This window comes from Danio rerio, chromosome 7, assembly GCF_049306965.1.
Source record: "Danio rerio strain Tuebingen ecotype United States chromosome 7, GRCz12tu, whole genome shotgun sequence".
Taxonomy (NCBI): domain Eukaryota; kingdom Metazoa; phylum Chordata; class Actinopteri; order Cypriniformes; family Danionidae; genus Danio; species Danio rerio.
In genome coordinates this window covers 12,296,184-12,320,799 of record NC_133182.1, presented here as the reverse complement: position 1 = coordinate 12,320,799, position 24,616 = coordinate 12,296,184, and the positions used below count along the sequence as shown (strand labels likewise).

The window sequence follows — 24,616 nt, the reverse complement described above, 5'->3', positions numbered from 1 at the left end:
ACATATTTTGAGCCCATGCACATTGTTCCACGCTATAATCAATAATTGATTTAATGCATAAATATAGTAAAATGTATTTGTTATGAACAAATAACAACATTTAAAACAAAGGAAGCATTGAAATAAGTTCAGGGGCACTGTAAAAATGCTGGGTTGAACACAATTGATTTGTGTTAGGGCAACATTAAGGAATTTAGTTAACTTATTAGTTTTTACAAATTGAAGTGGATTGGATTTAAAACAGTTAAGTTGACTCCCCTAAAAACTCAAGAATTGTGTTGATTCAGCTCTTTTAATACAAGTAGTTTAAACAAACAGCATACATAATTGTTTGATTGAGGAATCAGGGCCAAAATAACACACTGAAAAAGTGAACTATTTTGAAGTTATGAAATAAACTATTTCTCCCCAAAATAGCGACGACTAAAAAAAAAAAAAAAAAATAGACAATTCTAATCTACACTCAAAAAATAGTTTTAATTGAACATTATTCCATTGTGGACAGTGATCTTGCGTGATCACACCACATTATCTTAACATCCCGTCAAATGCTGTGGAATGAACATTTTATATGTGGTCCAAACACAGTGAATTATGTTTGATCAAACAAAAGAAGAGTGAAATATGAAAACAATGATCGGTCCCTGTGGCTTGTACAGCACCTCTCATCAGTTGGAATGCAATAACTTTTGCATAGATTATGGTAGAGACATTTTTCTTTTTTTCCTATGATTACAGACAAGTGCAGGAACCACCAAAACTAATTACAGCACGCTAGACATTAAAAAAACATTAAAATGATTTCTGAAGGAGACATGGAATGTATGGTTGAAATTGCAGCTTTTGATGACAAGAATAAATTATGTTTTAAAAAAATAATGCTATAAAAAAAGTGTTTATTTTAAATAAGAAAAAAAAACTCAACAATATTATTAAATTATTCATATTTTTCAGACATTTTCAAGACACTTCTATACAGCTTAAAGTGACAGTTAAGGGCTAAACTGGGTTAATTGGGTTAACAAGGCAGGTTAGGGTAATAAGGCATGTTATTGTATAACGATGGTTTCTTCTATAGACTATCGAGAAAAAAAAATAGCTTAAAGAGGCTAATACTTTTGACCTGAAAATGGATAATAAAAAAATTAAAAACTGCTTTTATTTTAGCCAAAATAAAACAAATAAGACTTTCTCCAGAAGAAAAAATATTATCAGACATACTGTGAAAATTTCCTTGCTCTGTTAAACATCATTTTGGGAAATATTAAAAAAAAAAAAAAAATGCAAAGGGGTTTATTAATTCTGACCAACTGTATATTGTTTAAATAGAAAACTTTCATACATAATTTTTCATATGGATTTTTTAATATTGCGATATTATTATGTATTTCAATATATGTATATACATGCTTCTATTTGTATCTTTATTCTACCAATAAGAGAATTAAAAACCTACATATTTTAATTGTCTGATAATAAACTATATTTATTATGTATATATACAGTATATAATATACAAATGTACATATATATATATATATATATATAAATACAGTATATATAATATTAATTATATTTTTCATATTTGAAACAGTTTTTTTTAAATTATTATTAAAATAACTTTAATAAATAAATAAAAAAACATCCTTTAAAACAAATTAAATATTAAACAAAAATACTGTTAAAAAGCATGCCTCTGATAAATAAGATGAAAAAATCTAACTCGTGCAATTTTCTATGGACACGCTGAGACTGTCAAGCAACGCTTTCTTTTCGTCAGCTCTTTTAACTGACCATTTATTAATAAAACATTTGGGTTTTTATTTAGTGCAGTGGCAGGCGAGTGTGTGTTTTCTTTGACTGTGTTACTCAGCGATGGTGTGTGAAAAGCTGCCCAGCCCAGCTGAGATCTCGGCTGAGCGAGTGGAAAAGCTGATGAGCGTGGGAGCGCGCAGGTTCGACTCTCTGCCCGACAAGACGCAGGAGCTAAAAAAAGGTGAGTGTGTGTTCACGGCTACAGCAGAGGATGTGATTCACACAGCGTTTCCTCCAGACTCCATCTGTGAATACAGCGCTTTGAAAACTACCATGCGCATGTGCTCTTTTATATCGTTTCTAGCACTTTCTGCCCACTGGAAGCACCCTGGGTCTGCAGCACCTGCTTTATGAACTGTGTTTGGATCGAATTGGGACTTATTTTAAGCTGTACGATGGTGGCATTTTGTTATGTATCCACTTTTTGAGGCTTTCTAAAAAAGTCTCAATTTAATCTTGCACAAATCAAGGTGTTAAGACCTATTAGACTGATCAAAAGTGATTATTCTCTAAAATAATTTATTAATAATTAAAAGTGACTGTTGTTTTCAAATATGCAAACATCCCAAATCTACACAACCTGACAAAAGTCTTGTCAACGATTCCAGTTGTAAGAGCAACAAATAATAACTTGACTTCTAGTTGATCACTTGGAAGTGGCAGTAGGTCGATTTTTCTGATGAATCATCTGCTGAACTGCATCTTAATCATCAAAAACACTGCAAAAGACCTATTGGAACCCACATGGACCCAAGCTTTTCACAGGAATCAAATGTGGTGAAGGAAGAATCATGGTTTGGGGTTACAGTCATTATGGGGGCGTGCGAGAGATCTGCAGAGTGGATGACAACATCAACAGCCTGAGGTATCAAGACATTTGTGCTGCCCATTACTTTATAAACCACAGGAGAGGGCAAATTCTTCAGCAGGATAGCGCACCTTCTCATACTTCAGCCTCCACATCAAAGCTCCTGAAAGCAAAGAAGGTCAAAGTCCTTCAGGATTGGCCAGCCCAGTCACCAGAAATGAACATTATTGAGCATGGATGGGGTATGATGAAGGAGGTGGCATTGAAGATGAATCCAAAGAATCTTGATGAACTCTGGGAGTCCTGCAAGTACGCTTTCTTTGCCATTCCAGATGACTTTATTAATCAGTTATTTGAGTCATTGCAGAGATGTATGGATGCAGTCCTCCAAGCTCATGAGAGTCCTGCACAATATTCATTCTTTATCCACTGCAGCATGACTTTATATTCTATACTGTACATTATTTCTGTTAAGTGACAAGACTTTTGTCTAAGCAGAGTCAGACCTTACTGTCCTAATTATATCAATAAAAATCAAGGCATGATCATATTTTATTTTGGTAAAATAAGCGTAATCTAGAGGTTTTAGCCTTTCATATAAGCCATTTATGATAGCAAATGTTCAACTAGAAATCAAGTTATTATTTGTTGTTCCTAAAATCTGGATAGACGACAAGACTTTTGGCACGTAGCATTGTGCATAATCTTCAAGTGCAAAAAAAAAAAGGGGTCTACGGAAAATGCACTTATGTTTTAAATGTGGACACATAATTGACAGTTATTTCTGAGCGGATTTATCAGAAAATCTGACTTCATTGTTAGTAATTAAAGTTCTTATTGGTTACTGGCATCAATAGTTCCATAAAGAACCTTTAACATCTGTGAGATCTTTGCATTCAAGGTTTTAATGTTATGAAAACCCTTTAGATTTGTTTATGCTGCAAAAAAAAGAGATGGTTTTAGGAACTTTTCTTTGAAATGATCTTTGGCGTTTCAAAAGCAGTTATTTTCTGGCATTGGCGTGAAAATGCTTTTTGAAAGCTTAATTCAACAAATTAAGACCTTAAAATGTCAAAGTCGTGGCATTAAATGCTGAATGGACTTCAAAAATGATTGCCTGCTTCAGTATTTTTTGTTTGTTTGTTATTGTTTACAAATATGAACATTCCAACATCTAAAATCAATATAATTTATTATAATTTTTTTAATCAAATAACTTAAATAAAATAAAAAAAATCTAGGAAACTGATTGAAGTTAAGTTTATGCTTCAAGTAAAGCTTGTTTGCATTTGAAGAATTTTTAATGTATTATAAAAATATCCATATTGTATGAATGTGTTACGTCTTTTCATAAAACGTAAACTCTAAAATGCATTATAATAATTTCATACACTTAAAGTTTGATTTGTTTGCCATGTTTTTTCATAATTTTTTTTACATATTTGTGGTTATAATAATTCATAAGATTACACAATGCATTAGTAGTTATAATAGTTAAGTATATATTTAAGAATTAAAAAAAATATATATATAAACATCAATTTAAAAAAAAAATTCTTTATAACATACTTTTATATGTAAAGATTTTTGTATTTTGCGTGCGTGTGTGTGTGGGTATATATGTCCCACCAGTGGCGATGTACACCCATATCGCATAGTAACTGTGTGATATTGCGTATACAACAGTTTGACGGCATAAACGTGTATATAAAGAAAAAAATCAAACATTGAGAGTCTCAAAAATCCTTTTGTACAAGGAACTACTTTCTTACGCCATTACTTCACATTTGCAGCTGATGTCAGAACAGCAGAAACCGTTACTAATTAACCAACGTCACTCTAGAGCTAGTATATGAATGATTCTCTAGCGTAATGTCTAAAGTGCACTAATATAAGCGATTCAAATAGTTTAATAAAGGTTTAAAGTAAAACTATTTTCACCTTCTGATTTCTAAGAAGCATCACAAAGCTTATTAACCGCTAGTCTTTAAGAAAACCAGCTATATTGCTTTAATGACTGCAAAATTAATTGTAATGATCCAAAGACGTTTCAATTAAACATCTAGGTCAATTTTAACCTACAAAGGGCAGTAAAGCTGCTGGAAAACCTAAAATAGCTGAAAGTAGATTATTGATAAGCATGTTCTACATCCCATCTAAAGTGCTGGACTGAGGAACCTGTTGTTTATTAAATGACTTTTGCAGTCGACTGTGTTAAAAGTTGCCTGTGGGCATTTGTTTTTCCAGCGTTCACACAATTTCGACAAGAGTTTGTGTAATAGCAGGATGCTTTTAATACCGTGTGGCCTCGGGCTGAGTTTTCTTTGAGCTCATGCATTTAAAAAAGAGAAGCGCTTCTCAATTCTGGCTTACAGTTTGTAATATCACGCCTTAAAGTCATTTCCGATGGCGCTTGGGTGTGAAATGTAGTTTGGTTTTGTATTCATATGAAAAGACCACACCGTGTCCCATCCGTATTGTGTTCAACGTCCGAGCTGTACAATTATTCCAGTGTTTCTGCCATTAAATGCGATTTCCTCTTTAATCTGTTTGCTCTGTGTGTTTGTCCCCTGTAGCATTTCTAGATTGTTCTGCTGATGAGACGGCGCCTGTAATCGTCTTTGTGTCAAAGATGTTTGCCGTGGACTCCAAAGCTCTGCCCCAGAACAAACAGAGGTATTGGACCTGCAGATTCTTGTCTGTTATTTTAAGCAAATGTCTGTTTCCTGTGTTGTTTGCAGTTTGTTTTTTGATAGAAGTCAACCCAGGCTCATTGGAAGTATGTGCATCATTTTTGCAAATTCAATACGTTGCTGCGGGATCGTTTTGTTGCACGTTTCAGATGACATATCCACTATAACAACAACACTAAAACAACATCATATATAATTGATTAACAACATCAGACTGCTTAAAACAGTTCTGTCTTTAATAGGGAGCACAGCGTCTTCATGACTTGATTTAACCGGGATCTGCTACCGTGTTTGTCCTCCTCTTTTTCTTTGCTACTGTGTTTATTGGTGGGGCTGCAGTTTTCAATTTTCCCTGGTTTGCATGCGCGACTACTGGGCAGGGCTTAAGATTTGTATTGACGTCACACCAAAAAAGCTAAAGACTTGTTATCAAGACGTTTCATTTGAAGCACTATGAGTCGACTCTGTTATAATTGAATCATTAGTTTTAAACACTGTGCACTTTCAGATTTAAGCCTTCACTGGATATTTCACTTCACTTAGAGCTGTTACACACTACATGGAAGGTCATTCTTAAAAAGCCATAATAGGGGCTCTTTAACATAATTAAATATTATTCAATGTACAATCAAATACAATTTTATTATAATAATGTAATGTTATGTGATAACGATAATAATAATATAGCTGCAAGCAGCAATTAAGGGACCAAGCACTTTTGGCCAAAAGGTGGCGCTGCTCCAGAAGTTTTTGAGTACTTTCAGGGCATGGGGTAGAATCATATCATGTTTTATTTTTTGGGCAAAAATCGAAATGGGCGACGCCCAAAATGGCTGACCTGTGAAAATCAGACATCATTCGACTCGACATGCTCTGCCGGATGTAATGAGACCAGTTTTATGAGTTTCGGACAAAAGGTTGAGACGTTATAAGGCAAAAAGCAAGTTTTTTGTATCTCTGGACCACCAGGGGGCCGTGCGCCGAAACTCCGCATATAACCTCAGACTCTAGTTGTCATAACACACACCAAGTTTGGTGTGAATCTGTGAATGCGTTCAGTTAAAATCGGAGAAACGGCCTAGGACGAGTTCGATCAAATAGGTTTTTCGAAAAATTTAAAATAGCGCGGAAAAATTCATGATGAAAAATGACGACACAGAGTGTGTTTGAATCGGACTGACCCAAGGAATCAGAGGAAAAAAGAATTTTGATTGTAGCCCATTCGGTTCAAAAGTTATCATGATAAACATACGTGAAAGTTTGGACAAGTGGTGGCGCTAGAGAGTTTGTTTCCCGCATACGCCTATATGGGCTGCCATTCAAATCTGGTGGAAGAAACGGAAGAAGAAGAAGAAGAAGAAGGCCCCTAATTACAAAATAAAATATCCATCATGGAGCAGTCCAGCAGTCAAATTTATAAAAAAAATAATTATTTATTATTTTTAGTTGTAAATTCATTTTAAGAAAACTATTTTTTTATTTATTTAAAAATTTTAATAAGAAGATTGAGTGAAAACAACAATATAAATAAAAATTAAATAAAGCTAGAAAGGGTGCATTTTAGGACTTAGGCTCTATGGCTGTAATTGCTTCTCACTAAATCCGCCCCTGAACACAATGCAGGTGGTATAAAACTAATTATAATAAAATAACTATTAAATAATAAAAAAAAATACAGTTTTGTAAAAATAGAGCACTTGCGGACATATATTTTATTGTTTAAATCAGCCCCAGAAATGATATGCATGTGCGCTACTTTCGACCGCACGCTGAGAGAAACCGAAAGTAATCCGAACATATAGTACTGTACTTTAAATGTCCAGTAGGTGGGGGGTCAAAACAACAAGTGGCTATATGAGACTGCACAACAATAGCAACATTTCCATCCACCTATTTTTATGCTCATTTTGAAAATGCGCAATAAAATACAGTTGATGGAAACGCCAAGACACACATACATTTTGAAAATGCGCATAAAAAAACATGCGCGTAGGATAAACTTTTTATTCAATTAGAAAAAATGTGCATAAACTACGATGGAAAACTTACTGAACAAACTGCAGTATGCGCATTAAAAAAGGTCATGTGATTTTCTTATAAGAGATTATGTGTTGATGAAAATGTGAGTGGACAAACCAGCAGGCTGAGCACATTGTAAAACATCTGAAATGTTGCTTTGGTCATCGCCTTAACCAATTGAGTATTAGTGTTATTAAATTATTAATGACCTGCAGAATCAAAAGGGTCTGTGCCCCACTTCTCACGCCTTCAAACGCCATCACACGTTCACTGCACATCAGGATTACCTTCTCAGGCACAAGTCATTTATTAAATGAAGAAAAGATTCACACAGCTTCTTCTCCAACTGCAAATTGCATTTTTACTGTTGACATTTAGCACCAGTTCATCAGGAAGTGACAACTTTATTCGCTTAGACTCAATAGATGGAAAAGCTGCTTTACTCGCACATCTTTTATGCGATAATCCAGTTTTGCACATAAAGTTAATTCGCATTTTTGGATATAAACATAGCTAATGATAGTGATTCAAAAATATATGTTTCGGCAGGCTGAATCTCTTTACATTTTGGACATCAGTTACTGGCTGGAGGGAGGAGGGGGGGTGTCGCAAATGACATCTCAAGAAAAGTGTTTGCTTTTGTTTACACAGTTTTCAATGTTAATAGATTGTGCTGTTTACAGTACATAATAATATTTGTAATGGGAGTTTTCAACAAACCACATCCAGAAAAAAAAAAAAAAACTCTTTTAAAACACCATCTTAAAAATATTACAAGTTTTGAAACTTGCTGGCTGCAAATACAAATGTTTCTTACATGAAGAAATAATAATGATGATGATGAAGATGATGATGATGGTTTGAAGGTTGTTTTGCAGGAAATTAAGCAGTTTTATGTCACATTAACATGAAGACACCTCGTGATTTTTCCTATTTTTGTTTTGGTGTCTTAATGTGAGGAGCATTCCACATGTCTGTCTGCACATGGTGTTCTGGAGAAAAGCAGCCTTCAGGCATCATAGATACACGTCTGATGGTAAATCTCCCATGAGGAGAGAGTCGGGACAGATGTTTTCCTTTGTAGATGGTTTATATGACTTTGAGTCGCTCACATAATTTACATCAGAGAGGATTAGATGATCATTCTGACTTAAAAACCATGTGCTGCTGTGGTGCAGTTCCTAAAATACTGTGTTTGCTTGCAATTGGTGAGTGTTTCTTTTGGACTTTATTGCTCAACAAAGGATTAAATGCTTGCAGTTTTTTTTTTCTTGTTGTGATTAATGTCCAATTGGGACTTGTGAGTTGTTCGATACTGACTAAAAAAAGATACTTCTGATACTTAAATATGATGCGAAAAAGCACCACAAAGTCCCTGTTGTAATGTAATGTTGTAATTGAATCTTTCATTCAAATTGACTGATTTCTTGAATCACTGACTCTCTATTCATTCTAAAACAGATTAATTCAGTCATGAAATGCTCCAGTGAGAGACAAATGTTGTGGCTTTGTTTGGAATTATTTTCATTGGTGAAATGAAAAAAAAAAAAAAAACTAAAAAGAGTACCGTGCAAATGTCCTAAGCACTATACCAACTTTGTTGGTCTAAGACTTTTGCACAATATAATCAATATATATGTGCACAATAAAATAATACAAATACATTACAAGCTTACAAGTTTAATTTACAAGCTTAACTTGATTACTCAACTTTATAAATTTATTTATTTTGTTTTATTTATTCATTCATTTTCTTGTTGGCTTAGTCCCTTTATTAATAACTACATTTTGATAAAAGCTTTTTTTTTTTGCTTTTATAACTTGAATCATTGGGTATTACAACGCTGTCTTAGGGCAATTTGCAACTTTGATTTAGTGGCTAATTAGTATGAATTTGTACAGTTTAGTAGGATTTGCTCACCCCGCTATGACGGTTGGGTTTAGAGGTGGGGTTTGGTGCCTCTTTTTTTTTTAAATCTTACATTTTTGTATGACTTACAAATTCAAACAAATTAGCCACTAAACTGACAAAATTTAAAATAGTTATGTTTCCTTGTGAGATCAGGCTGGGTAATAACAGACATTGTTTAGATGTTTTGCTTTCATAACCTGATTTATCTGATAATAGCTGTCTTAATTGACCTCTTTTCTAGATGTCTTGCTTTCGAAACTTAATTAATGGGTAATAATTATGTTTAAATAACTTTTTTTTGACAATTTCCTGAATTATTGGGTATTAACTGCGTTTATAGAAATGTTTTCTAGAATTTTTTGCTTTCCTGTATTATCAAGTAATAATCTTTAATAAACTTTTCTAGATTTCTTGCTTTTGAAACTTAATAGCTGTTTTTGAGCTTTTTTCAAAGTGTCCTGCTTTTGTAACTTGAATTATCTGTTGATAACTACGTTTTAATATACTTTTTTCCTAGATTTATTGTTTTCGTAACTTGATTAATCAAGTAATAACTGCAAAAGGAAGGACATTTTATATTATATTAATATACAGTTATTTTTTTATTAATATTATAAGGGCACAAATATAAGAAAATGATGTGCACATGTAAATTATTTAAAATAATTACTTAAATTAAAAACTATTATCAAGGTAAATTTTGGGGTGATTTTAATGCTCTAATTGTGATAAAAAAAAAAAAAAAACTTAAACCTTTCTTTTACACGGTGTCCTTGGGGTCTTAAAAAGTATTAAAAAATGATAAATCAACACAAAAAAAAATATTTAAAGATGATTTCTTGGATTTACTTATTTTTTTATGTTAAGTGGTTGTAAAAAAATTATTTGAGCTGAATTTAAACAAACAAATTAAGTTGAACATTATTAAATTTTATTTGTTTGTTTAAAATCAACACAAATAAATTGTTTGCAACAGTTCTGCATGCAACACTTTTTTTCAGTTAATTTAGAGATATTTAAGGCCTAAAAAAGTATTAAAAAGTCTAAAATGCTATTTTAAGGTATCAAATTCGTTATCAGTATGCTAAAGTTTACCTGAATTTAATCTATGAATATTGGAAAAAAAAAATTCCTGCAAGATTTGACATCACGCCGCTTTGTTTACTGCAGTAACCAGGGAAACACTGTTATTCCTGCTGCTGTAAAGGCGCCACCTGCTAGATTAACATTTTTGCTCGTTATATAAATACAGTTTTTGTTCAGGATTCGTTTCTTGCAATCAGTATTTAGTAAATATACTGCAAGTTAAAATGTCGGCAGTGTTACTGGTTAAAAACTGAAGTAGTGATGAGGTCTTAATGTATGCAAAGAGTCTTAAAAAAGGTCTTAAAGGGATTGAATTTCAATCTCTGATTCCTGTATAAACCCTGTTTTAGTTTATGATCTATTTTTGGTGTAATTACTGAGTAGATTTTAAATGAAATATAAAGTCAATAATTTTAATATTATGTAATGTATATGTTATATAATGTATGGATATAAACACACAATATATATTATTTCTGATTTAAAATGAATGCAGTGTTTAGTGGGCATACAGATGCTACAGAAAGTCCAGTCTGTACAGGTCAATTTTTTTCCCCCCTTTTTAAATTCCCTTTAGAATCATTTTAGGTTTGGCCCCAAATATTTATAGATATTCCAAAAGGAATCCTCTGTTCATTCGTGCAGGCTCTTGGAGCTGGACTAGAGCTCCGGGACGCTGAATAATAGATCTGTGTGTGGATGTTTGAGTAAGTTTGCTACAGCCCTCGGGTTCTACAAACTTAATGGACCTTGGCCAAACAGTGATGTTGCAGCTGATCGATACCACACCACGCTTTCTCTCTCTCTACGTGTGTGCGTATGTGTGTGAGCTCGCGTTTATGCCTCTATGTATTTGCTTTGTTTACGCAATGAGAATTATATGCTGAAATAATGTTTCTTGCTTAGATCCATACCCGTCCTATACAGTTGAAGTCAAAATTATTAGTCCTCCTGTGAATTTTGGTGTTCTTATTCATATATTTCCCAAATTGTGTTTATCAGAGCATGGATTTTTTCACAGTATTTCCAATAATATTTTTTCTTCTGGAGAAAGTCTTATTTGTTTCATTTCGACTAGAATGAAAATTTTTAAATCATTTTGAGGTCAATATTATTAGCCCCCTTAAGCAATATTTGTTTTCGATTGTCTACAGAACCTGGGGTCCGTTCTTCGTACGTGGATTACTCAGTTAGCTGGATTTGGATGTTGATGATTTGACACGATCCAGGATCGTTTCGTTCTTCAAAGCTGATCCGAGAGTTGTTGTCATGGCAACAGTTCTGCTAGGTCAAACCTGATCGGGAGCAGGTTCAATTCATATAAACAGGATTAGATTGGCTCAGTTCAAGCAAAGATAATACAGAAAGTATGTTCCGAATTCTGATATTTTCTTACAGTAGTAGTTATATACACTTGGGAAAATGGTACATATTTTTGAACTATATATATATAAAGTTATAGTCATTAATAAAATAAATAAAGTTATGCATATTAATAAAACTTATGCAATCTGCACCCTCGAAATGAAAGTACAAAGACTGCCACCTGGTGCAAAGAGAAAACTTATTGACATGAACTTTTTAGATCGCTTTAGTAAAAATTGTGTATAATAGAAATGCACAATATGTTAATTTTTTTTAAAGCAATTATACATTTATGCAGTCATAAACATATTTTGATAGTTAATATGCCAGTGATTTGATGCTTCACAAAAGTTGCAGACACCTTTACCAATATGAAAATGCTTTTGTGAACAACCAGTTATTCTTTACACCGATTAAAAAACGGCTACTATAAAGAAAATCTTTTCTAAATGTAGAACTAAATACATTGATTTGCATTGAAATACATGATGAATACTCTTGTCTTGACAAATGAAAGAGTAAAGCCTGCAGCTCACAACAAATGTGTAAAGTTCTTGCATGTCATAATTAACAAACCGTCGACTGCTAATTTGATGTAATTTTGCTCACATGGATAATTGAATATTAATCAGATGATGTCATTACGCTGCTGTGCCGTCAGCCAATCGTTGCATTGCTGATCATGATTTCGAGGATTGATAGATCTGTCCTTCACAACACACGCAGCGATCTCAGATCAGTTTATCCAGACATTCTAATCTGAATCGCGAACTTGTTTGAAGAACCAAATTAGCGAGAGATAAATTATCAAGATTAAAAGATCCAGGATCTGCCAAATAATCTTAGATCATTTAAGCGAGGTACGAAGAACGGACCCCTGTTTTGGTCAATGTTTGTTTAGTAATGTTTTAATTATTTTAGTTATTTGTTTTCATTTGTTTCAGCATGGCTGTTGATGTTTATTGTAAGCGACCTTGGGTGTCTAGAAAGGTGCCCTTTACAAATAAAATGAATTATTATTATTATTATTATTATTATTATTATTATTACTATTGTTATTATTATTATTATTGTTATTATTATTATTATTATTATTTTTATTATAGCAGTGTTACTGTAAAAAGTAATTAGCTACTTAAAGTGAGTAAACAAATTGCCTTAAAAGAAACAAGTTGGCTTTACAAAATTAAGTAAACCCATTGTAACTTGAACTGTTAAGTTGTCTTAATTGTATTATTGTATTCACTTTTTTTAAATAAAAGTATACTAATCACTTTTTACAATACACATTTATTTTATTTGTTTTTTTTCCCAGCTTTTCTGTATCTAGCAAAATGGCAGTGACTAAAATAAACCTGCTCTTCCAGACTCCAGTATGTCTTTTACATTCAATACAGGCTATAATTGTTGATTTTATAGACTTAATAAAACACCAAATATGTAATATTGTAATAACTGCAGTAATTATTTGAAGAGAGATGTGCTAAAGTATTTTGTCATTGTGAAAAAAGTATTAGTTGACTTTAGAAGAAGCTACAATTAAGTAAGCTTAACAGTTCCAAGTAACAATGGGTTTACTTACATTATTTTTGTAAAGTCAGCTTGTTGCTTTTAAGGGAATTGGTTTACTCATTTTAAGTAACTAATTACATGTTACAGTGTATAAACACACATCGTAAATATAAAATAACATGATAAAAAACTGTTAAAAGAAAGCCTGCTTAAAGAGATGGGACTTTAGACGAGATTTAAATGTTCCAACACTATCACTGCTCCTTAGATCCAGGGGAAGGGAGTTTCATAGCCAAGGAGCCAAAGAGCTAAAAGATCTGTCTCCCATTGTGCTCAGTCGTGTAAGAGGTGGTACCAGGGTGAAGGAGTTGCCTGATCTAAGAGTGCGAGAAGGGGTGTAAATATGGAGATGTTCGGTGAGATATTGAGGGGCAAGATTATGAAGTGCATTTAAGGTTAGAAGTAATATTTTAAAATAAATACGAAACTTTACTGGAAGCAAGTGAAGCTGATAAAGGAGTGGTGTGACATGCTCGTGAGATGTAGTCCTAGAGATGACACAAGAGCCACTGCATGGTTCTGAAACAGTTGGAGTTTACGTGAAAGAAGTGCATTACAGTAGTCATGACGTGAAGTAACTAATGGGTGGATAAGAATTGCTGTTATTGGTTGTGAGAGAAAAGCGCAGGCGAGTAATTTAACGCAGGTGGAAATATGCAGTACGCGTAATATTATTGATGTGACCTTCAAATGAGAGTGCGCTATCCAAGATGACATCCAAACTCTTGACCAGCACAGAGGGAAGAATTGTGCAGTTATCAATGTCTATTGTGAAATTATCAGCTTTATCCCTAACACTTTTTAGTGGCGATGAGAAGAGCTTCAGTTTTGTTGCTATTTAATTTTAAAACGTTAACTGAAAGCCAGATTTTTATTTCAGCTAAAAATCTGCTTAACGCAGAAGGAGGAAAAGAACAGGAGGGCTTGGTGGACAGGTAGAGTTGAGTGTCGTCAGCATAGCAGTGAAATTGTATGTCGTGTTTTCTAAAAATGTGACCAAGAGGCAATAGATATATGATAAACAGCAGTGGACCCAGTAGGCAACCCTGTGGGACAACAGTTGTGACAATCTGAGATCTTGACTTAAAATCTTTAGTTTGGACCAACTGAGTACGTTCTGATTTCCTAAATTAGGAATTGTTAGTAAACCAGAGTCTGCTGCCAGTAGTAAATCATTAGTAGGCCCTCTCGGAATCTGCGTGTGCAGAATTCCGCAGATTTTCTGCAGATTTCCGCAGATTTTTAGCCTATCATTAATTATGTTTATTTACTTGAGTAAATGTGTATATCTATATTTATTCAGTTTTTTAAATTAATTTCAGTAATATTATTGACTAGGGATGTAACGGTATTGTAAATACCGTCATACCAGCATATTAATTTTTTTCGATATTACTGTAGTCGCATGACTCGGTAAAACTATAGGTCTTCTGAGAAAATTTGCTCAGGCGAATAAAGCGAACGGGAGGTAGCGGAAACTACAATTCCCATCAGCCCATGCTTGACCATCATCCCTTGCGGTCTGCAGTAATGCGGAAATGGAGTGTGCTGCTAGAAGCGGGGATGAAAAAGAGCTGGAAAACTCTAAAGCTGGTGTTGCCGCGGCGCACGTACTGAATAGCGGTGTTGTCGCGCGAGTTCTTATCAGCTGTGTTGTCGCGCGCGTACTGAATAGCGGTGTTGTCGCGCGAGTTCTTATCAGCTGTGTTGTCGCGCGCATACTGAATAGCGGTGTTGTCGCGCGAGTTCTTACCAAGTGGGGGAAAGACAATGCACAACGTTACCCACTGCTGTCAACCTGGGCCAAGTCATATCTCTCTTGTCCCAGAAACCTCAGTCCCAAATGAGAGGGTTTTTTTTCTGTTGCAGGGGACATTGTAAATGCCCAGAGTTACCAGCTTTTACAAGATTATATTTATATGATAATTTTCCTTTAAACCCATCTCTATCTAAGTGAGCGAGTGATTAAATGTTGAATGTGATGAGTTTTCAAAAATACTAAATTGAAACTTTATTTTTTTTACATGGTTTAATATTTTTTGTTATTAAAATTGAAGTTCCTGTTTCAAAGCTTACAGATAGATGAATAATTTGTATGTCATTGACACTTTTGGCACTGTTTTGGAGTATTTTCATAAGTTTTGTTTTTTCCTGTAAATGATTCAATAAATACCGTACCGTGACATTCATACCGAGGTATTACCGTACCATGAAATTCTGATACCGTTACATCCCTATTATTGACTAATGTGAAAATGTTTATCTGGTTTATGTACAATGCAGTGTGTACATGATTATCTTTTACTAGATATATTATATGACAAACTTGCTTTTTTTTACCAATTAAAGTGTATCTAATTGGATTTGCATTTTAAACATTAAATAAAAGTTAAAAAGATATTATTTCTTATTTTATATATTAAGGTTTTAGTTATGATACTTCTAAAATAATTACACAGAAATCCGCAGATTTTTACCAAAATTCTCCGCAGAAATAGCACAAAACATTTGCAGATTCTGTCTGGCCCTTAGTAATCCTGACAAGAGTAGTCTCAGTGCTATCCTATGAAATGCCTATTATTATAACTTGCCTAATTAATCTAGTTAAATGTCACGTCAGGCTGAATACTATCCTGAAAATATCTAGCCAAATATTCTGTACTGTCATCATGCCAAAGATAAAATAAATCAGTTATTAGAAATGAGTTAATAATAAATGGATGAAGGTTGTGACAGATCTGAAAGCATCCACTAGATGGCGCTCCGCTCCACGTCAGACTCCTCATGTGACCTCAGATGTGAGGACATGAAGCCGCTCAGACTCTTTGTTCTGGAGTCAGTGTGTCAGAGCAGATCGCAGACAGGAACAGAAAAGCAGACGGCCCCTTTAGGACTGACCTCAAATCAGAGGCCTTTCCATTATTCATCGGCTCGGGTGGGAACTGTAAAATGAAATTAGATGGTGTTGCGGATCATGCAGTCAAGTGGATCTCTGTTTCCGTCTGTGTCTTTTGAAACATTTCCACCCACTCACACAGTGAAGCTCACACTCGCGTATGTGATTGGTCCAGCCGCTGTGTTTTTCAGCCCTTTGTTCTCACGTTGTGACTTCATTCTCACCTTTTGCTATAGGTGTGCACTGAAAAAAATGATTCATTGAATATACTTTTTACTATTTTTTATTTTGAAGGTAAGTGGTTGCAAGCAATTATATAGGCTGAATTTAAACAAACCAATTTAGTTAAAAATTAGTAAATTTTATTTGTTTGTTTAAATTCAGCCCATATAAATTGTTTGGAAACACTTACCTTAAATAGTAGTAATATATAAGTAGTAATATATAAAGTATAGTAGTAATATATAAAGTATATATATAATAGCATTTTAAGGGATCCAACCCACCCTGGCCATAGTCTGCTCACGCCTAAGGAGAAAATCAGTGTGGTTTCGTGATGGTTTTTATCCTGTCATTATAAGACTTTTTAAATAATACCGTATCTTAAATACTATTGATACCTAGTAGATAATAATAAATCCATAAATAGTTAAACTAGCACAAATTGTTACTATTATAACAAATAGTTATTTCCTAGTGCAATAGGTTTTTAAGTATTAATTTTTTTCCCTTGTGTGATTTTATATATATATATATATATATATATATATATATATATATATATATATATATATATATATATATATATATATATATATATATGGTCCCACTTTATATTAAGTGGCCTTAACTAATATGTACTTAAATAGGAATTAATAGTTTGTTACAATGTACTTATTGTGTAAATAAATGTATTTACCATGTACTTATGCTTGATTAAATACATGTATGTAATTACATCTGTAATTAACTTTTGTAATTACATTTGTAAATACACTGTTGACCATCCCTTACACCTTAACCTACCCTTAAACCTACCCATGCCACCAAACCTGTCCATAACCCAACCTCTATCCCAACTCAAAAGCACCACAAGTGTTCTCAAATACATTATAAACTCAGTAAGTACATTGTATTTATTTTTTGATGTAAGTACATAGTAGTTAGGGACACTTAATATAAAGTGGGACCATATATATATATATATATATATATATATATATATATATATATATATATATATATATATATATATATATATATATATATATATATTATACACCATTTTAGAGAAAATATTATTAGCTCCTTTAAGCTGAAATATTTATTTAAAATTAGCTGAAACAGCACAATTCTTGAGTTTTTATGGGGACAACTTAATTGTTTTATCTTCAATCAACTGAAATTTGTAACAAATTAGCTAACTTGATTCCTTTATGTTGTCTCAACACAAAATTGATTGTGTGGAACCCAGCACTCTTTACTGTGTACACTGTAAATAAAATGCTGGGTTCCACACAATTCATTCTTGCTGGTCCAACACAAATTAAGTTAACCTAACAAATTTAAGTGAATTGAACATAAAACAATCAAGTTGTCCCCACGAAAAAAAAAAAGAATTGTGTTATTTCAGATTATTTTAAACAAGTAGTTTAAACAAGCAGCAAAAAAAAGTGTATATATTGTGTTATTTTAATTAGATTTACAATAGCAAGGATTCACATGAATTATTAATTGGGAACGGGACTTTTTGCAAAGTTTGGTGAGTGAAAAGGTTCTTGGTGTTATTTTTTATTAATTTATTTTATACAGTATTAATTAATTGACAAATTTACAATAACAAATAAGCATTGTGTGTTTATATAGTATGTGTGTGTAAATGTAGTAGATGGATGGAATTTTAATTATTTTTTGTATTTTAATTCAATTTAATTCTAAATTATTTTCCTTTGTTCATTTTTTCTGCTATAATATTTAATTTGTATATTGATCTTTTACATTTTATACATTTATTTGTTTTTCTGTTTATTTTTATCTTTATTTATTTATGTGTTTATTTATTTTTAGATTTATTTATTACAAAACTTTTTTTTATGGATTTTTATGGTTTTATTTCTTTTACTTTTTAGTCTGTAAAATAGAAATAAGAGAGGTGGTTCTTACATGGCTTCAGCACGTTATTGGTTGAGAGTCCATTAATAGAAGAGTCGGCTTATCAATGTATATATATATATATATATATATATATATATATATATATATATATATATATATATATACACACATACATACATACACACCGTAAGGAAAATAAGTAGTGAACACACCATGTTTTTTTTCCTGTCTTTAAAATATAACGTTGTTCACTTGAAACTAGCCTTTAAAATATAATGTTTTTCATTGTTTTGACCTGTTTACAACACACCGATAACAAATCATCCATGTCCACTACATATAGATATGTCTATCAGCTGACGTTATTGATACTGAGTCACTGCTCCGCCTGTAATGATGCAGTGGCCTCTGCTCTGACCTTCGCCCTCTGCCTCAGTCTTTCATGTGCTCTAGATAGCGGTGACACTGGACAGTGGGCGATACGCTCATGTCAAAGCCAATTATTTGGACTTTAATGGCTGGAGAGACAGTTGCACTTTTAATCATTAGAAGCAGATGGTCAGGCTTGGCAGCTCTTCTGGCTTTGAGTGTTGTTTTGATAGAGGGGGCTGAGGAACATGTGTAGACGCTTGCAGGCCGCATGTAGAGTTCCTCTGGCTCCTGTGTGGCTTCGGCTTGTGGATCTGGATTGCTTAAAAGAGCAGGTCTTCCAAGGGTTTTTCAAAAATATCTTATTTAGAGTTTGTAACATAGCTGTCCTAATCACAATCTCATATGAATTGAATTGATATGATATGAAGCAATATGAATAGTTTAAAAGTTGTTCTTTAAAATGTACATCATAAACAAATATTGGCTAGATTCAAAATTGCCTCCTATACCTTAAAGCAGTGTTTCTCAACCATGTTCTTTAAGGATCATATGTTTAGGATGTCTCCTTTGTCTGTCACGCCCATTACAGGTCTTTCAATCTCTGCTAATGAGCTGATGATATGAATCAAGAGTGCTTTGTTAAGGAGACCTGGAAAATGTGCAAAGTGTGGTGATCCTCCAGGAACATGGTTGAGAAACACAGCCTTAAATAATCATTCAATTTTTAAAAATAATTAATATTTATTAATTTTCCTTCGGCTTAGTCCCTTTATTCATCCTGGGTAGCCACAGCGGAATGAACCACTAACTATTTCAGTATATGTATTTTAAGCAGTAGATGCATTTTCAGCCATCCTGCTGGGAAAAACCCATATGCACTCACATTCACACACACGCACTCATACACTACGGCCAGTGTAAGTCATCTAGTTCTATAGCACATGTCTTTGCACTGTTGAAGAAACCCGCGCCAACACAAGGAGAACATGTAAACTCACAGAAATGACAAGTGGTCCAGCCGGGACTCGAACCAGCAACCTTCTTGCTGTGAGGTGGCTTTGCCAACCATTGACCCACCATGTCGCCCAATAACTATTATTATTATTTTTAAAAATAGGCTTATTTTACAACTTCCCTTAAAGTATTTACAGTTGAGTTTTACCATTTTTGAATCCAGTCAGGCGATCTTGGGTCTGGCGGGAGCACTTTTAGCGTAGCTTAGCATAAATCATTGAATCGGATTAGACCATTAGCATCTTGCTGAAAAATTTCTAAACAAGGTTTTGAATAATTTTCTATTTAAAGCTTGACACTTTTGTAGTTACGTTGTGTACAAAGACTGGTGGAAAATTAGAAGTTGCTCTAGGAACGCTCTAAGCTGCTAGGAACTATACTCTTATTCTGGTGTAATAATCAAGAAACTTTGCTGCTGTACCATGGCTGCAGCAGGCAAAATTATATTAATCAATGCTGTTACCTAACTACAAAACTGGAGACTACAAAAACTACAGAAACTTTAAATAGGAAAATTTTAAAAACTCTGTTTAGAAATTGAGTGAGATGCTAATGGTCTAATCGCATTTAATAATTTATGCTATGCTAAACCAAAAGTGCTCCCGTCAGACCCAAGATCAACTGAATAGATTAAAAAATGGTAAAACTCAACTGTTAAAACTTGTCAGATGCAAGTTTTCAAACATTTTTTGAGTAAGATGCTAATGGTCTAATTTGATTCAAGGATTTATGCTAAGCTAAGTTGATAAGTTGACCCGAGATCGGTGGGATAGAGAATGCCTATAATGCTCTGTGAAATTCCACATTATGAATAGACCTAATTGCGTAATGGTAAGCAGAGTAGTTTCTGTAATTAAGATGTTTTCAGTTTACTTCTGCAATGTGTTATGTTTTATAACTTAATCTGGAAGTGGAAAGCTTCTTTGAGGGATTGTGAAAAGTACACTTGATGTGCCAAAATGAAAGCAGGCTGTTGGATTTGGTGTTTGGTTTGGTAGGATTTAGTGCTTGCCAATGCTGGGTTCCTTGCATAAAAAAGACATTATGAACACTGAAATATTGTGAAATATTATTAAAGTAAGTAGTAAGTACATACATTTATTGGAATAATTTTTCAATTAAAAACTAAATTTGTTTTACAAAAATCCATTGACTTATTTATGTACCTACCGGATCATCAACCAGTGGATTAATTTTAGGATTGATAGATGGATGTATTTTTTTGCAGCTTTAGTAACGTGGGCCATATACTGCTATTAAAAAGCAGGAAGAGCCAGTTTATCATTCAGTATAATTATTAAGATTTTTAGCTAAATTATTAAATTAATCATGACATTTTTAAGTGGAAAGAATAAAAAGCCAACATTGCCATTCACTGGGGACGTTCTTTTGTTTCCCTAGGCATGAATCTACTAAATATCCTCGGCCCATTTTATCACCTCTTCCATACTCCCTTTTTGACAAAAAATGGTTTATGGAATTTAAAAGATTGTAGTCTTGCTTCAGAAAGACTGAAAACATATATTTTCACCTGATTTTGTAGTAAATATTCTAGTCGACAAGACTTCTGTGACTTTTATTTCCCTAAAACATATGAAGAGTTCAGATGCAAAACCCTCTGAATCCATCAGACCTCTTTTCTTGTAAATGAGCATTTTTCTATCAGGCTCCTCTGATGAGCTGCAGAAGTTTCATTTTATATGTAATGATACGGTTTTTAGCTAGTAAATAAAATAGCTTTTTTTTTTCCCAAAATGTCACTTTAAACAATTCTTTGGTTTTTAGCAAGGTACATTTTTATAGCTGTGACCCTATACTGGTCTTACGGTTCGGTTCGGTTCGGTTACGATTATCATGCCATCGATTTGGTTCAATTCGATATCTCGGTGCATTGACGGTGCTTTCCATACAGTTTTATATTTTCTTCACAGCAGAATTATTTTATTAAAATGTATGAATATATTTATATAATATTTGTAATGCAATTTTGTCATTTACTACAAACAGTAAGATGTATAAACTCTACCTTTAAACAACACGAGCATTTATAGCAATTAATATAAACAAATATAAATATCCCCTTCGCTTTCTGATCCTTGTCTACCAAGTTCTCTTACACCCCTTTGATTGGTCACACCCTCAACAAAAACGACTGGGATTGGCTCTTGCGCGCTGCGCTCTTCATAAATAAGTGACACTGATAAGCGGCAGCGGCGATCACAGATGATCCAAGATAAACACAGTGGAGAAAACTCTGCAGTCACGCGCTCGTGTTTGTATCCAGAGGTATCGCTGTAAAACAGCCAAGAGGGAAGGAAAAGTCACCCCAGCAGTTCAAATGGGCCCACAGTGAGTGAGTAAGTGAGAAAGAGAGAGAAATGGAGTACTTTCATTGTCTCAATTGCAGTGAAATAGGGGCTTCTGCTGTGTGTCAATAAAAGACTGATCCAGCAAACACACACGCAGTAAAATTGTGCAGTAAAAACTCGCGCTCGCCTCGCTCGCCTAGGTAGCCATGGCAACATAGCGCATATGAGATAAATGACGTCAGTACACAACAACCGGTTATGATTATAACTGAACCGATACTGAATTGCCCGCGCCTGCATCATAGTGCACTGAAGAAACAATTAATTTTGACACTCCTATAAATTTTCTTTTTCGTCAAAACCAGCTAAATCCACTTGTGCTTTTTTTGCAAAACTCTTTAAATACACATATTGGGACAAGACATTTACTTGAATGTCTAAATGTAATTAGTTGAAAAATCCCTAAAGATGCAATTACAAATAATTTTACCAAACATAAAACACATACACAAACCACCTACAATACATAAATCTGTCAAGTAAGTGGCGGTTCATTCTGCTGTGATAAACTGGGAAAGAAGCAGAAGGAAAATGAATGAATGAAATCCGTCTTATGCATTAATCAATAGCAAAAACGGACATTAATTAAATCTGAACAATCTGTTGTCATTTATAATGTTTTGGATTTACATTAAATGCAAGTACAGCAATGTAAACATTGTAAACTAAGCTTGGTAGATTTAAATAATGTAGTGTAAAACATTATAAAACATCAATATCTGTGGATTGCCCATTAATATAAAAAGCTTATCAGATGTATAGGTATTATGAAGTAATACAAATAATTTATAGTTTTATTCATTATATTTATTAAAAAAAGCATAAATTAGCAAATAAACGCTTAAATTAGCAAATAAAACACACGGTAGGCCAAGTGGGCAAAAAGGGGTTGCCTCTCACACACTTTTAGAAGCTGTTATTCATTCATTCTCACCATACTTAAGGTCTTTCTGTTTTTCATGAAATGCAGTTGAAGTTTAATGTAAAGTAAATTGGACTCATTGAAAGTAGCATCGCTGCACAAACAAAACTTTATAAATTCATGTTACACTTTCGACTGTACAGTGTGTTTTCTTTTCTTTATAATGCATTTCCTTATAATAAACCTGAGTTTTGAGGTAAGAGACGTTTTCATTTGCCATTCACTGACAGTCGGACAGGCTCATCCAGTTATCAAACTCCATTTTTTTAAATCGGAAGCGGAATAAAACAGTCTCCTCATAAAAGCCGGCATGTCAGCGCTGCTACATTGAAAACATATGATTTGATTCGCGCCTTCTGATTGGTTCTTGGGATATAGCGGCTTTTGCTGTCAAAGGCAAGTGGCATTTATCAATCAAATTGTTATTTCTGAATGCGCTGACGCTGGGATTTAGATGATTTGAAGCAAAAATATTTGTTGAACATGTACTACCTGCCTAAAGCATTCACTCAAAGCCATTATCTCATTTTTGGCGGAAGTGGCGTTTAGTGGCTTTTGCATCTGAACTCTTCATATTAACCACGCATAATCTGTATTAATTATGCCAAGGGTATGTAGGTACAATAACTAAGCAAAATGTCAGAGCAAATCCAAGGGCCCTAAAATCCCCTTAGATCCCAGAGGGTTAACATATGCACTTCAATAATATTTTTTTTTTATTTGCAACTTTTCTGTTTTAAAAGTGTAGAGTTTGTTTTCATGTCGTGTTGAATTTAAAGGAATTATATCATTTTGATTATATGAGCAGGAACATGATTTTCTTGCCCTTTCAAAATAAAAGTGTATTATGCATATGTAATGTAGACGTTATGTAAAATTTATTATGTATATATGACTTTTTCTACACTGTCCAATCCATTTCACTCTATACTGAGTGAAGGATCAGGCTAGTGTTGTGTGTTGTGCAGGTCAAGCGTAAAAACATGATGCTCAGAGTTCAGTTTTGGTCAACTTTGACCCAGTTTGACACTGACCTTTCAAAGTGCAGCCAGGCAATTCACATCGTTATAATTATGTAGGCAGTGGCAGTGCAAAAAACAGAGCAGGGCTGGAAAAAAATGTTTAGATAGTTTTTATAGTTATTTTTTTTTGTCAGAAGTTCATTCTGTCAATGTGATTTTAATTGTAATTTTTGGTAAATTTCTTATCTCACAATAGGCATTTTTCTTAGTCAATATAAAGACTTTTAAAATTACATTTTATGGCATTTTATTATGAATAATTTCCTTTCAATGGAATTTCCTTAAATTAATACAAGTGTTAATAATAGTAATATTAGTAAAAATTAAAACTATTCAATCAGCTTTATTTGTTTTATTTATTTATTTTCTTACTAAAACTGAATAGAAGTGAATGAGATCTTGAAAAAATGTAAATTAGCAATGCCTTCTCCGCTTTAACATGATAAATAAGGTTAATTGGTCGTGGAAATTCAGCTTTTTTTCTTTTGTCATTACTTTTATTTATGGCATTATATTCTAAACTCCTTCAGTTAATTTTTCATGAATTAAAATAGTAGTGTTAATAGTAATGGTATAACTATACAACAATATAATATAATCTCCTGTTCCACTACATCCCAAAGGTGCTCTATTGGA

The 24,616-nt window shown here is 33.3% G+C and overlaps 1 protein-coding gene across 6 annotated transcripts in view; it reads left to right on the top strand.

Annotated features, from left to right (window-relative positions):
- Nucleotides 1-24,616, top strand: part of efl1 (elongation factor like GTPase 1) — a 227,601-nt gene that overhangs the window by 25,796 nt on the left and 177,189 nt on the right. For all 6 annotated transcript variants that reach the window (XR_012383161.1, XR_012383162.1, XM_692092.10 and 3 more), the window contains exons 11-12: nt 1,874-1,996; nt 5,200-5,299. Coding sequence is in view for 4 of the 6 variants with exons in the window: in XM_692092.10 (XP_697184.6) it covers nt 1,874-1,996; nt 5,200-5,299 (223 nt within the window). In the remaining 2 variants the exon portion in view is untranslated. The remainder of the gene's footprint in view (nt 1-1,873; nt 1,997-5,199; nt 5,300-24,616) is intronic.